This window comes from Macaca mulatta, chromosome 9 (assembly GCF_049350105.2).
Source record: "Macaca mulatta isolate MMU2019108-1 chromosome 9, T2T-MMU8v2.0, whole genome shotgun sequence".
In the NCBI taxonomy this organism is placed as follows: Eukaryota; Metazoa; Chordata; class Mammalia; order Primates; family Cercopithecidae; genus Macaca; species Macaca mulatta.
The window spans coordinates 9,450,991-9,467,219 of NC_133414.1; the positions used below are offsets into that span (position 1 = coordinate 9,450,991).

Sequence of the window (16,229 nt, forward strand, 5' to 3'; positions counted from 1 at the left end):
CTCCTTCTCTGGCCCCTCTTCTGCTGTTACTGAAATGTTGGCAGCCCTAGAATCCTGCCCTTGGTTCTCTGCTCTCTTGTGCATTCTGCAGGCCACCTTTCCTGCATGCATGGCCCCTCCAGCCCCCACTGCAGGCCAGGTGGTGCAGTGGTTAAGAGCTTTCTCTCAGCAGCTGTGAAGGCCTCCTCTGGGTTAGGCGCTGTTTAGAATCTGAAACATTGCCAATTAGACTGTGAAGCAATTCTTTCTTATATAAAACATTTTTTTTTAACTGCATAGAACAAACACTTCAAATTTCTTAAATGGTTTGTTGACTGAAACATAGAAGGGTTGCAGTGCCCGGTCATTCTACCAAGAGCAGCAGTCAAGTTCACCCATCGGGCAAGCAGTGACTGCTACATCACCACCGCCTGTCCCGCCTGTCCAGTGAAGATAGGAAGATACTCCTGATTAGAAGAGATGGCCCAATTTCAGAGATGCACATTTTTGTTTTCATATTTTAATAAATTAGAGTTGATGATATGTGGTGAAATAGTTTCTCTCATTTTTCTAATAATAGCACTGCTGGCGAAAGTATATATTATTAGCCTGTAATGGTGGTTTAACAGCTGAAGGCAGACGTGGTTCCCGTTTCAGTGAAGCTTTGTTGGGGAAACAGACAAGAAATGCATTAGCAGTCAAACAGTCACAAATTGCGACTCCTTATTTTGGGGATGTAGAATGACCAGAGAATACTTCTTTGAAAAGACAGTATTACTCTTGAGACTAAAAGGGAGATAGAGAAGTATAGAGTGACCCAGGGAAGAGTGTTCCCATGGGAGGGGAGCAGACTATGTGGGCATGAAGACCCTGCGGAGAGAAAGGCCTTGGTGCCTTCCAGAAGTTTGGAGAATAATTGTGTGTCTTGAGCAGAAAGTTCCTCACATGGCTAGTTCTTTGAATTAAACTCAAACATGTCCTAATTTGGATTTGGAGAAACGTCTTACCAGATATAGTCATAGTGTTAGAGTTCCTGAAGCATATTTATTCTTTTCATGAAACGCCTCTGAGGATGGAATCACTTTCAAGCAAAGTCTTTTAAGTCAGTAGTCCATCAAAGTACTGGATGTTGATGAGTGTATATCCATGTAGTTATATACAATTATCCTCATTATGCACAGATTCTGTTTTTCACGATCATTTGAAGACATGCAGAGCAGCAAAAATTCAGTCGTGTGCGTTGCATGTTCCCAGCTGAGGTCGAACAAGGCAGGGCTCTGCCTTCGGTGTCAGCTCTCACACTATAAGGAAGTGTTGGTTTTCATCATCTCAGTAGTACCATGTTTTTCTCATTCTGTGCTTTTGTTGGGAATTTTGTGTTTAAAATGGCCCCTAAGCATAGTGCTGAAGTCCCGTCTAGTGGTCCCAATGCCAGAGGCAGTGATGTGCCTCATAGAGAAAATGCATGTGTTACATAAGCCTCTTCTAGGCATGAGTTACAGTGCTGTGCACTGGGAGTTCCATGTTAATGGATCATTAATGTCTTAGATAAGGTGTCTTTAAGCAGAAGCACATGTAAAACAGGGTATGCATCGATTAGCTAATGAAACTGTTGTGACCAGAGACTTATAGGAACCTAACCCTGTATTTCTCTTAGGAGTAGTGGTTCAGTATTTGTTAGTTCTGTGTTACCATAACTACTACAAATAACAAGAAGTGACTGTATGTGTACATATGAATATATAGCTGACATGTCATTGTGTAACAAGCCACCCCCAAACTTTAGCAGCTTAAAACAGCAACCGTTTACTAGCTTACAATTCCATGAGTTTGCATTTTGGGTTGGCTCAGCTGTGCGGCTCTTCTGCTGGACGAGGCTGGGCTCACCCATACATTTACTGTTGGCTGGTGGTCAATGGCTTTGCTCCTATGCCTGGTGCTTTGGCTGGGGCCCTGGGCCACACACGTCATCACCCCACAGGCTAACCTGGGCTCATTCCTGTGACAGTGGTTGCAGGTTTCCCAAGAGCAGCCAGGAGGGCAAGCCCTTAGGGTGCAGCTGCTTTCCATGCCTCTGCTTCTGTCACATTTGCCCATTGGCCAAAGCAAGTCACACGGCCACCCAAAATCATCTCCACCTCTTGATGAGAACAGCTGTAGAAGCCCTGTGGAAGGGCATAGATGCAGGGAGGGTGAGAATGTCTGTTCATTTTTACAGTCTGACTCATACTTTTCATACTAAATCATTTACATACAAACTCATTTTTTACATACATTGTCTTACGGTTACTCAAAAGCCAAAGAGGTAGTACTTTCTGTTAACCCAAACTGGCATAAGAGGAAACTGAAGTTCAGAAGGTTGAAGGAACCACATAGCCAATAATGGGCAGAGGCACATCATACATGTCTCTATGATTGTAGGGTTTTTATTCTGTCTCTACTGTTTTGTCTTCTTATAGATAAGTGGCTAATTTGCCTAATTTGTCTTATTCCTGGGGTGGGGAAGGAATTGCATTGAGATTAGTTTCATCCCTATAGAGCAATACTATTGTCTCTCTTAGAAAAGAAACTGTATCCTTTGCATAGTCTTACTATTTTAAGTTCAGGAAAATCATGATGATAGTGATTTGTGAATGCGTGGTGTTTGATTATAAATTCGATTGGCACAAACGGCCTACATCCTGGATATGGAATCTCAATTGTAACAGAATTTATCCTGAAAGACTTAAAGGAAGATTATTAAAATATTAGAGATATTGACATTGTCTGAAGAGATCTACTTGTATTTATTTCTTGCAAAAAAAAAATCCACAATATTACCATAGCCAGGCCCTATTATGCTATTGTAATCATGGTTGAACCAAGAAGGGTGATTAACGATAGCAATTTATTGTATCTGAGGAGGAGAGAAAATAGGAGATGTTGTCGTTATCATAAATCATATCATAAATAACCAAAAAGAAGCACTCAGAATGGTTGTGTGGTGTCAGCAGCCAGCCCTTTCAGGCACGTTAGCCCAGGATGTAGCCATAGAAACCCCAAAGTCATATTGTTATCTTAGTCTTGCTGCAGTTATGTGATACAACAGTATTAACATATAGATTAGGCCATTTATAATACTAGGTGTCATTTCAGGTTGGCTTGCTTATATAGCATTTTAGTTTTTTATTTTACAGAATGTTAGTGAAATAGTGCTTTTTTACAGGTCAGTGTGTATCTAGGTATTTATAACACATCATATTCACTCTACTATTAATTTCTTGTGTTATTGATTGGTTGTAATGTATGAATTGTCATTGCCTAATTGTCTTGTCTTTGCTAGTAATTACATTTTTTAAGTAAACAGGTTTATTTTAAAAATACATACCCACTTACACATGTTGAGTTGTGTTTTAAGGGTCTAATTTCTGTTACATTATAGACAGGACAATTTTAAAATATAAGGAGATGTCAATGAAATTAAATATTTTTAGCCTCATTTAGTACTAGAAGATGTAATGATGAAGTGGATTTTGATTGTTGTTGACGCCATTCCCTTCTTTTCCTTCCCAGCATCCAGCGCCTGTATTCCTATTATTTCCTGACTGCCCCAACCTCTTCTCCTCACAGCAGCTTCCCAGCTGGGCCTGACCCTGACCTTCCTGGCAGTAATACCCTGTGTTCCACACTCACCTCATCCTCAACATTCCATCACATTGTTTCACTTCGGTTCCATTTTCCCAGTCTTCTCACTTCAAAAAGTAGGATAGAGTTGTTCATTTGTTAATTTCATGGTCTTAAGAATATTTTCACAGCAACATTTTAAAGATATTGCCTTTACCCAAACACATAAATCAAGTGGTAGAATTTCAAGAACTGTTGCCTGCTCAGTGAGATATTTAGGGGCAGGAGTAACTCTGTCCTGCCCTTTAGATCATCCCACACACGTCATCAACTACACGTAGAGATGACCCTAATAATAAAGATCTTCATCTCTTATAAGGAGGAGGTCAGATGTCAGTACTCAATTTTACAGATGAGAAAACTTAGGTCTTGGGAGATGAAATGGGCTGTGCTGGGTTGAATTTGGCTCTGTGAACAGATCCCAGGTGTCATTTCAGTTCGGTTTCCTGCCCAGCCAACATTTCCATTCCTGCCTTCATACCCCTTGATGTGGCTCCGTGTGTACCTTGTGCAGATTCCTGCCTACCACTTGAACTGATGGCCACAAAATGTGTTTGATTAAGGACAGCCAATCATGTCTTATTTGTCTTTGTAGTTCTAGTTAACACAAAGCTCTCCATAGTGAGATTCAGAGTGCACTCCATAGGCGAATGAATGAATTAGTTCTAGTTAACACAGAGCTCTCCATAGTGAGGTTCAGAATGCACTCCATACTTGAATGAATTAGTCCTAGTTAATACAGAGCTCTCCACAGCAAGATTCAGAGTGCACTCCACAGGCGAATGAGTGGATTAGTTCTAGTTAACACAGAGCTCTCCATAGTGAGATTCAGAGTGCACTCCATAGGCGAATGAATGAATTACTTCTAGTTAACACAGAGCTCTCTGTAGTGAGATTCAGAGTGCAGTCCATAGTTGAATGAATTAGTTCTAGTTAACACAGAGCTCTCCACAGTGAGGTTCAGAGTGCACTCCATAGGCGAATGAATGAATTAGTTCTAGTTAACACAGAGCTCTCCATAGTGAGGTTCAGAGTGCACTCCATAGGCGAATGAATGAATTAGTTCTAGTTAACACAGAGCTTTCCATAGTGAGGTTCAGAGTGCACTCCATAGGTGAATGAATGAATTTTAGTGGCATTGAGTCACTTCAAGGAACTGGTTACAATAAATATACCTAAATTCGACAAATAGAAAGGTATTTTTTGAAAAAAGTGTGCTGTTTTGTTTTTTAACTCTCTGCCCCACCTCTCCCACGCTGTCCAAGCATTCATTTAAATGATCCTTTCATTTGCTAGTAAAAGAGGAATCTATCATAAAAACAGTGACATATATGGACTAATAGGAAAGTTTGTGCATCATTGTAGAAATTAATTTCTACATCTACATACATTTTTCATTTACAGATCTGACACAAGATTGTGTGTACACTTTTAACCAATCATAAGAAGTCTAGCTTTAAATACGTTTAATTTTTGATGAAATATATGCAGATAGCATTTTGTTGTTCCTTTGCTTAAAATTTAAGAATACAAGCGTATTTTCTGCTTAGTTTGAGAACATGCCACTGAATTTTAAAGTTGCACACATCTGTGTAGTTAGTCAGATAAAAAGCTTTTATGCCATGTGCAAACAATTTCCCTTTATTTCCTAATGTCTATGAACTTTTTAGATTATAGTGTTTCTTTAAAGCCATTTACTATTCTAGTTAAAAAGATATTTTGTTCTAAGTCAATATTTATAGTAGCTTAGAATTAACCTCCCAAAAATCCTTTTGGTGTGTTCAGACCTTATTGTCTTGTTCTGTTTTTGTCTGAGAAGTTTAGAAAAGAAGCATGTTTTTCTCATTATTCCTCAGGAGAATATAGGGAGTGTGGATTATTTATTTGTGTTATTAATGAAGGAAAATTGAAATGGAGTTTGTGGTGTCCTGCTCCCATCAACGTTTGTAAAGCTTTTGAAAGATAGGGATTAATATGGATACATTTTGTTGCTTTTATGTGATTAAAAAGAATTTGACAATTGTTCTGCAGTCACACTCTGATGCTTTTAGGGTAAAGGATCATGATGTCTACAACTTATTCTCAAATAGTTTCCCAAAATTATACTATAATTATGTAATTATATTAATATATGTAGTTATATAATACATATGTTAATTAGTGCATCTGGTTAAAGGGTATTCATGAATTCTTTGTGTATTCTTACAACTTTTCTATGTTTGAAATTATTTCAAATTAAAAAATTAAAAAATAGGCCGGGTGCGGTGGCTCACGCCTGTAATCCCACCACTTTGGGGGGCCAAGGCGGGCAGATCACGAGGTCAGGAGTTCGAGATCAGCCTGTCAGCATAGTGAAACCCCGTCTCTACTAAAAATACAAAAGTTAGCCAGACATGGTGGCACATGCCTGTAATCCCAGCTACTCGGGAGGCTGAGGCAGAAGAATCGCTTGGCCCTGGGAGGTGGAGGTTGCAGTGAGCTGGAATCGCACCACTGCACTCCAGCCTGGGTAACAGAGTGAAACTTTGTCTCATAAAATAATAATAATAATTTAAAAATAATTTTACAGTCAAATGTTGACCTGGAACCATTGATTGTTTAAACAAGAAGATACCGTAGAAAGCATCTCTGTCTCCCTATTTTTGTATACATTATGATCAGATACCCAACTACCAATTAAATATCTATCTAAAAGTGAAGCTCTAGCTGTGGTGATGAATTTGTGCCGAGTCATTCATATTATTTCACATCGTTTCCCTTTTTGGTCTGGTGAAAAAAGTATACCAGACATGCAAAACATTTGGCAGAATGAAGAGTTCCTTCTTACTGTGGCCATTTTTTCTTGGAATTCTAGCATTCACATTTTAGTGACTCTATGAAAAACATGAAAAACTAAGGTTGTTAAGGGAGGGCATGAATTTTAGTTAAGATTTTTTTGAAAATAGGTATTACCACCCTGGTTTAGGTGTGATTCTTCATGTCTTTAGTTGTTGTTAGTGTCTTTTTTCTACTAGAAATATAGGGGTTATGTCATAATTCATGGGATTCTTTGATGAATGACAGTTTAATCAATTATAACACATAACATAATATTCAACACATTCTCACAGATGGGAAAAGCAAATCAAAAGTCATGTCACTATTAACTTTAACCAAACTTTAGCACAAGCAGAAAAGGTAACACCGTTAACTTTAACCCAACTTTAGCAAAAGCAGAAAAGGTGACACCACTTTTGTGAACAATCCTTACTATGCCTTTAGGGACATGAGCATTAATACCTATCCAGAACTACCTTTCCTTAATTAAATACCCACTGTCCTTCAAAGCCTCCCCAACAGCCCTCGATTGCTTTCATGGCGCGATAGAGAGATCAGGGCAGATGGCTGAGGTGATGGTCACGTCACCCACAGATGCTAACTCTGGACGTGTGCTGCTGTTGGATGGTTTTACAGAGATTACGGGGAGGCGAGTTGTTTTTTGTTTTTTTAATCTTCTCAAAAGGGTTGTAAGGTTAACTTTACAAGACATATCTCTATTATTGATGGGTATTATTATTTAGAAGTTTGAATACTTACCTTTAATTAGCAATTAATTTTCAGAATGCTCTCAAGATAAATGGTGCTAATGAACTCGTCTTGTTGATCAAGGAACTCCAGTGCACTAAGAAGTTGAAGAACTTGTTTAAAAACTTACAACTAACAATCAAATTTTTAAATTACTTTTTTCAGTATTTGTTTCTCACATATGTACAGGAGAGTCCTTTTCTTCCATTTCAGAACACTAAAATAACAGAAAATGAGTTCTTAGTTCTCTGGAAATAAAAATCTTCGAAATGCTTCATATATACACATGCTCTCTCTCTCACCTTCTCTTTCTTTCTCGATGTTGGCACACAGCTATGATGATGATGATGATGATGTCTATATTTGTGTTAAAGTAGAAAGGGCCTGTGACCCAAATATTTTCTTTACTATTTTTGCAATAACATATCAAGATTAGATATCTTGTAATATTAAGCTTATGCTGACCAAATTTTGCAGTTTTATAATACACAGGCTTCCACAGATTAGTATAGGAAAATATTTTTAGGACATTTGTAGGATATTTTACAGATTATTAATAAATGATGGTCATTATACACATGCATGCATTTATATTATATATTATATTATACACATGCATGCATGTTGCCATTCAATTATTATCAAACTGAAGTTCACCTTTACCAGTGGTAAAGGCTAAACAGTTCAACGGCCATTACACATTTGTCTTATTCCAAACACTTAAAACATAGAATTAAAATTATTCATGTAGTAAAAAGCCAGATACTCATTATGTGTAACCATCAACCAAGTCTGCATTTGAGCAGGCAGAAGCTAGATCAACAGTATTTATTTGTTTTAATTTTTAAAATTCTAATATGTTTAAAATAAAATATATTCACTCAAGTGGAGAACTTTTATACCGGGAGAATGGATTGACCACCATTGGACATTTCTGCAGCAGTGAAAAGAAGTGAACTACAGCTACCTGCGTCAACCTGGGGTAATCTTAGAAACATAATGTTGGGTAAAAAAAAAAAAAAAAGACCATTATAGTATCATACCATTTATATCAAGTTTAAAAACAAGCAAACTACGTACAAATGTGGTAAAACTACAAAGGAAACAGATTGAAGATCAAGATAGCAGTTCACTGGGGGCTGGGGTAGGAGTGGAGAAAGCAGGGGTGGATGGGAAAGGAGCCGCAGGACTGGGAGGGCCCTGCTCATGCTCTTCTGAAGTAGGCGATGGCCTCGCAGGTACTCACTGATTGTTACGCTTCGTAACTTCCATGCGCGTTACTTATTCCTGCTGGTAGATATCAGATCATTTCTAATTTTAAAAATTGTTTAAGTATCTTTACACTTTTTCCTTTTTTTATTAAAAGTTTCAGGCTTTTGGCCGGGCGCGGTGGCTCTTGCCTGTAATCCCGGCACTTTGGGAGGCCGAGGCGGGTGGATCACGACGTCAGGAAATGGAGACCATCCTGGCTAACACGATGAAACCCCGTCTCTACTAAAAATACGCACACACAAAATTAGCCGGGCGTGGTCGCGGCGCCTGTAGTCCCAGCTTCTAGGGAGGCTGAGGCGGGAGAATGGCGTGAACCCGGGAGGCGGAGCTTGCAGTGAGCCGAGATCGCGCCACTGCACTCCAGCCTGGGTGATAGAGCGAGACTCTGTCTCAAAAAAAAAAAAAAAAAAAAAAAAAATTGTTTCAGGCTTTTTCTTCTGACGAAGTCCTTCATTCATTTTAACTGATTTTGATGCTGCAATTGAAGCTTTCTTATAAAATCTTAAGTAAATAAGAAAGTGTAAATTAAACTAATAAAAATAAACTTTTGTTGGCTCTAAAAAAAACTATTTTAAAACGTTTGTATTTTTGAGTATTCCTAAAACCAACACTTGAAGTGGTTTAGTTTTACAATTCATTTCTGTTCCTTTAAATAACATAAAGGAATGAATACAAGTTTTTGCAGTATTAAGTAATATAAAGGAATGAATATAAATTTTTGTGTTAGGGACCTGAAAAACAAAAGTGAAAATAAACAATAAAAACAAAATAACAAAAACAGAATAAACCCCCAACTTGTGGCATCCTACTTTAAATCAAGCTTAATGTTAATTTTTTTTTACTCAAACACAACCGTCATTAATTTTTTGATACCCTTATGAGTTATTTGAGCTCTAAATTCAAAATAAACCAATATATTTTCTAAAGTAGTTGTGTGAAACGATCCCATTTTTTCCTAGCCAAGCCTCACATTCTTCCTTCATTCAAAGGCCCATCTTGTAGCCATTTTGCCAGTTCTAATCTGATAGAATTGCACATTAGTAAAATAATACAATATGTGTTACTATACAGAAAAGTCCAAATTTTCAAGTTATTCTAACTACAAAACAGGCCTTACATCCAGAAGACTTGAAACTGTCTTACTAGTAGTCCTGGGTATCCCCTGTATTCCCTTTCTAGGGAATGCTTAGAGTACAGCAGTTTCCCTCTGGTCTCCCAGCATCTCCCTAAGGCCTTCCCTGAGGGACACACGTTGGTAGAACTGAGCTAGATCCAGATTAGTCCCCAGAGTTAGAAGAGCAGGGTGCACCATGACATACTCTAAAGACCCTTTATCCTGCTTAAGCCAGACCTTTGTTGTTCTGCTTTGGCATCATTGGGATTTATGAACCTCTGTGGAGTAGGAGGAGGTTCTTTGAAATTTGGAAATGTAATACTAATAAATGAATGTCCATTCACTTTCAGAATACCCTAAAGCTGTCTTCTTTCTAATTTTCTCATGTTTATCTGTTGGCAGTTGAGCAGATCTGAAGTCCGTCTTGTCATTCTGATAACGGAGGTGAGGGAGGGAGGGAGGGAGGGAAAAGTTTAGATGAGTTGAATGTGGTAGGTCTAGGACAGGGGTCAGCAAACCTTTTTTTGTAAAGAGCTGAATGGTAAATATTCTAGGCTTTCTTTGTTGCATGTATAACTGGAACACAGTAGAGCCCAAAGGGAGTACATGGTTATTTCTAGTTGCTAAGAAAAGGCATTACAGAAGAGGTAATACTTGATGGGAGCCTTGGAAGTTGCCCACATGTTAGGAAGGAAAAGACATTTCAGGCACGGGAAATCGCATGTGCAGAGGTACAGGAGTGTGACCACATATTTGGGGATTGCAGATAAGTCAGCGTGGCTGGAATGGGTAGAGCACGCAGGAGCTCACTGTGAATGATGAGGTTACTTCCCTAGCTTCTTTGAGGGAGCACCTTGTCAGTCATAGTGGAGAAATTGGATTTTTATATTTTATTTTTTCCTCCGATTTCACAGATGGAGAGGATTTTTGTATTTTAGAATAGTGATATTCAAACATGTTTTAGCCTCACAACAAAAGCTTTTGTGGAAGCTCTGCATGTAAAATAAATAACCCGAGGCATAACTCTTCCGTGTAATAAAGAACAGCCGTCTCTATTGCACAGTAGTCTCAGAAGGGGTTCTGCAGACCCTCAATTTCCAAGGGATGCCTTTTACAAACTGCTTCTGAAGGAAGCAGTGAAAGGTTTTTAAGATGAGGAACCAGACGCTCAGATTTGCGTGTTCAGAAGATCACCGTAGGACGACGTGAGAGATGGTTCTGAGAAAGCTGCACTGGAGGCAGAGACTAGGTAGAAGGTCCTTGCAGCCCTACAGAGAAGAGGTGCTGAACACTGAAATTAACCAGACAGAAGCAGGGGGAAAGCATGTGAAAGCAAACAGTAGAAAACTTGTGCTGTCGATTCAGATCTGGCGGAAAAGACGGGAGAGAATCTAGAATGACGCCATTTTCCTGACTTGGGACCTGGTGGATGATGCCATCATTATCGTGAATCAGTAGCATAATTGATAAGGTTGTGATTTTTTTTTATGATTTACTAAGTGCTTTCCCATGAATCACCTCACGTGTTCTCTATCTGTGCACCCTTCATGCTTTTGCAGCCTGGCTTCTGCTGTTGGCCTCATCCTCATTGGCCTCTTAAGCATTTGGCTGTGTTCACTTGGCCTCTGCTTTAAAACTCTTGCTGCCTTGATCTCTTTGACATCTGACCCTCCATGTATTTCTTTAATCCTTCTTCCTCTTCTTTCTATGTGTAGGTATTCCTCAAAATACCTGAACCTGTTTCCTCTTGTTTCTTCCTTGTTCATTTCAACCATCACGGTGACTTTAGTTATCTCAACAACGTTCTTCCTCTCACGCACTCTGCCCTGTTTTCTGATCATCTGTATTATATTTCAGCTGCCGAGTAGCCATTGCAGACTAAATGTTTATCAAACTCTGTGTCTAGGGATTGAGCTAATAATCATTGTCCTTTTCTATTTCCCTATTTCCTGTTTCTGTTCATCACTACATTTATCACTCACCAAGGCTCAAAGCTTTTTCTTTCCCCCCTCCCTTTTTTTTTCTTTAAAAATAGGGTCTTGCTCTGTCGCCCAGGCTGGAGTGCAGTGGCGCAATCACAGCTCATTGCAGCCTCAACCTCCTGGGCTCAGGTGACCCTCGCACCTCAGTCTCCTAGGTAGCTGGGACTACAGGCGTGCACCACAATGCCCAGCTAATTTTTGTATTTTTTGGTAAAGACGGGGTCTCACTTTGTTGCCCAGGCTGGTTTCAAACTCCTGTGCTCAGATAATCCTCCTGCCTTGGCCTCCCAAGATGTTGGCATTACAGGCATGAGCCACCATGCTCGACCAGGCTCAAAGCTTTGAAATTGTGTTTGAGTCCTTGCTCAATTCATATACCCAAATCATTTATCAGATTCTATCCATTCTATCCTCAGAATATCCTTCACCTCTGCTGCTTCCTGATCATTTCCACTATTCTAGCTCTGACCCTTACTTCCTGTCACATCACTTCAGAAACCCATGATATTGCTCTCCTTCAGTACCCGTTATCTCCCACCCCCATCCATCATGCATGGTCCTGCCGGTGTGACTTTTCCCAACACATACCCCATGCGTTTTTCTCTGTTGTCTAAAAGCCTTCTAGGTCCAAACTACCAGTAGAATAAAGATTATATTTCTTTTTCTGGAATTCAGCAGTCCTAGAATCTGGATGCAACTTTACTAAACCTGCTTCCTACTGCTCCCCACCTTGCACTCTACTTTCCAGACAAATCATTTTCTGTTTCTCATACACTCCCTGTGTTTCACCTTCATCTCTTTGTCATCTGACCCTTTGTCCTGGACTTCACCACTTCCAGTCTCCAAGTATCCCAAACACTGCATAATTAGTCAAACCTCACCCGCATGCTTGACCTCACTGAGATCTGTCTCTCCTTTGACCTGCTGTAGCACTTTATCTGTCTGTGGCACTAACCACTTTCTGTGGGCTAGGCACATCCTTTATTGCTGCACTAAACTGTGAGCTCTTTTAGTTATGATTTATTTCTGATTTATTTCAGTGGCTCTTTTAGACTTTATCATTGTGCATTATATACTTAGTTAATAAGCGTTGGGAGAAATAATCTGATCTTGGAACAACTCAGCCAAGTAGACAGGGCAAGTAACATCAGCTCCTTTTTGAAAGATGAGGAAACAGGCTCAGAGAGGTTAAGAGAGTCCCTAAGGCTGGTTGCTCTCTAGTGCCAGAACTCTAGCCGAAAAACCATTTGTCAAGTGCCTAAACCAAGTGTATTTCATTGCACCATACTCCCTCTCCAAGTGGCTCACATCAAGCAAGCAAAACAGAAGACATAAGTAGTATATGAATTTGTTATAAAAGTCCTAAAAATACCTGTCATTCCTGATAATAATAATCCATACTAAGTCCTATAATAATCCATCTCTTGATTTTTTAGATGGGCGTGTGGTTGTGCACATGTGCTTCTATGTGCATGAGAGGGAGATAGAGAAAGAAGGTGTTTACTGGTTAGGAAAAGAATTAATTCAGGAAACAACAGAAGGCCAACTGGAAACACTGAGCAATTTCCGGATCCTGAAGTTAGGGCCAGACCATATGAAAGGGCAATGATCTATGTGTACATTCGCTGTTATTGACTACTGCTCTTTTAAGAATGATGACACACATGTTTGGAAGATCCTTGAAAACTAACTTACTTTTTAAACACTGTCAATTTCCTTTTTTTTTTTTTTTTTAAAGAAATCATGTTTGAACACTGCATGTTCTCACTCATAAGTAGGAGTTGAACATTGAGAACACATGGACACAGGGAGGGGAACATCACACACCCAGGCCTGTTGGGGGGTCGAGGGCTAGGGGAGGGATAGCGTTAGGAGAAATACCTAATGTAAATGACAAGTTGATGGGTTCAGCAAATTAACAGGGCACATGTAGACCTATGTAACAAACCTGCACGTTGTGCCCGTGTACCCTAGAACTTTAATGATAAAAAAGAAAGAAAAAAGAAATCATGTTTGAAGCATTGTTTTTATTTCTTAGATTTTGTTACATTCCAATAATATTTCTTTTTTTCTTCCTTTTTCTTCCTTTATCAGAAGAAGAAGAAGAGCAGGTGCCCACTGATGGAGGCACATCAGCAGAAGCCATGCAGGTTCCCTTGGAAGAAGATGATGAATTGGAGGAGGAAGAAATTATTAATGATGAGAATTTCTTGGGTAAGAGACCACTGGATAGTCCTGAAGCTGAAGAACTGCCAGCCATGAAGCGGCCTCGGCTATTAAGCACTAAAGGGGACACGCTAGATGTTGTGTTATTGGAAGCTCGAGAGCCACTCAGCTCAATAAATACTCAAAAGATCCCACCAATGCTTTCTCCAGTCCACGTACAGGACAGTACAGACTTGGCACCTCCCTCACCTGAGCCTCCAATGTTGGCTCCAGTTGCAAAATCCCAAATGCCAACTGCAAAACCATTAGAAACAAAGTCATTTACACCTAAAACAAAGACGAAAACTAGCTCTCCAGGACAGAAGACTAAATCACCTAAAACCACCCAGTCACCAGCAATGGTCGGAAGTCCTATTCGATCACCAAAAACTGTATCCAAAGAAAAGAAATCACCTGGACGTTCTAAGAGCCCCAAGAGTCCCAAGAGCCCCAAGGTCATGACTCATATTCCCCAAATACCTGTGAGGCCTGAAACACCAAACAGGACGCCTTCAGCTACCGTCAGTGAAAAAATCAGTAAAGAGACTATCCAGGTAAAACAAATACAGACCCCCCCTGATGCTGGGAAACTGAACAATGAGAATCAGCTGAAAAAGGCTCTGGTAGCAGATAAAACAATTGAGGCCTCTATCGATGCTGTGATTGCACGAGCCTGTGCTGAGCGAGAGCCAGATCCTTTCGAATTTTCTTCTGGATCAGAATCTGAAGGAGACATTTTTACCAGCCCTAAGAGAATTTCAGGCCCGGAGTGTACCACTCCCAAAGCTTCCACTTCCACGAACAATTTCACAAAGTCAGGATCCACTCCTCTGCCTCTTTCTGGTGGAACTTCAAGTTCCGATAACTCATGGACAATGGATGCCTCCATTGATGAGGTTGTACGTAAAGCAAAACTGGGAACACCTTCGAATATGCCCCCCAACTTTCCTTATATTTCTTCTCCGTCAGTGTCTCCTCCCACTCCCGAACCTCTCCACAAGGTGTATGAGGAGAAAACCAAGCTGCCTTCCTCTGTGGAGGTAAAGAAGAAGTTGAAAAAGGAACTCAAGACTAAAATGAAAAAGAAAGAAAAGCAGAGAGATAGGGAGAGGGAAAAAGACAAGAACAAGGACAAAAGTAAGGAGAAGGATAAAGTGAAAGATAAAGAGAAAGACAAGGAAGCTGGCAGGGAAACAAAGTATCCCTGGAAGGAATTTCTTAAAGAGGAAGAGGCAGATCCCTATAAATTTAAAATCAAAGAATTGGAAGATGTTGATCCCAAAGTGAAATTGAAAGATGGACTTGTGAGGAAGGAGAAAGAGAAGCATAAAGATAAGAAGAAAGATAGAGAGAAAGGCAAGAAAGATAAAGATAAGAGAGAGAAAGAAAAAGTGAAAGATAAAGGCAGAGAAGATAAGATGAAAGCCCCAGCACCCCCACTGGTGTTGCCCCCAAAAGAGTTGGCCCTGCCCTTGTTCAGCCCTGCCGCTGCCGCCAGGGTCCCAGCCATGCTGCCGTCTTTGTTACCAGTGCTTCCGGAAAAACTGTTTGAGGAGAAAGAGAAGCCGAAGGAGAAAGAAAAGAAAAAGGACAAAAAGGAGAAGAAGAAAAAGAAGGAGAAAGAGAAGGAGAAGAAGGAGAAGGAGAAGGAAAGAGAGAAAGAGAAGAGAGAGCGAGAGAAGAGAGAAAAAGAGAAGGAGAAACACAAGCATGAAAAAGTAAGCAGTTTCTCATTTTTGGCCCTATCTGAACAGAGTCCTAGTGAGAAACACAGGTAAACAAAGCCCAAATTGTATCTGTATTCTGGATGTAAATCACCCATCACTTAAGTGGAAATACATTTGTAATGAGGTTACAAAATTTAATTTTAATTCTAAAACCCATAAACCTGTAATCAAGCCCTCAATACACTAGCAGATGTTAAAAATTCATAGCTTAAGAGGCATCTAATCACAGACTATAAACTCTCTATTAGCTGTAGTGATCTCTGGCAATTTAAAAAAAGCAAATCTGGGTTCTTAAATTGTGAATAATATTTATGTGAATTATCGAGTCTACTACATTATATTTTGTACCCAACTATTGAGAAAGGCAGCATCCATATTTCTAAAAGCATGCAAAACCACGGCACTATTTTAAGAGGACAGCAAGGCCCGTGGAAGGACCACTGCTTTGGTTTTCTTTTTGGTGAGCCATTTTGGCATGTGTTTAGGATTATGGCTGTCTACAGAACTTTCCGTAGCATCTTTTATTCCTTCCGTTTTCTGCTTTAATAAGATAAGGGCACATTTCTGAGTATCTAGGCTGGTCTGTCAGCCCGGTGAGTGGGCAGAAAGTAATCCCACATGGCAGAAATGTTTCACCATTTCAGTAAGTCAGACTTAATTTCATAGTGTACAGCCAGAGAAACTGATAGAAACCCCGCAGTTTTGTAGACACTGGGGCCTCAG

General features: G+C 39.8%; 1 protein-coding gene across 1 annotated transcript in view; it reads left to right on the forward strand.

The window, feature by feature from the left end:
• The window catches only part of TAF3 (TATA-box binding protein associated factor 3), a 200,431-nt gene that overhangs the window by 132,137 nt on the left and 52,065 nt on the right, over nt 1–16,229 (forward strand). The window contains exon 3 of the mRNA XM_015146428.3: nt 13,669–15,497. Within this exon, the coding sequence (XP_015001914.3) occupies nt 13,669–15,497 (1,829 nt within the window). The remainder of the gene's footprint in view (nt 1–13,668; nt 15,498–16,229) is intronic.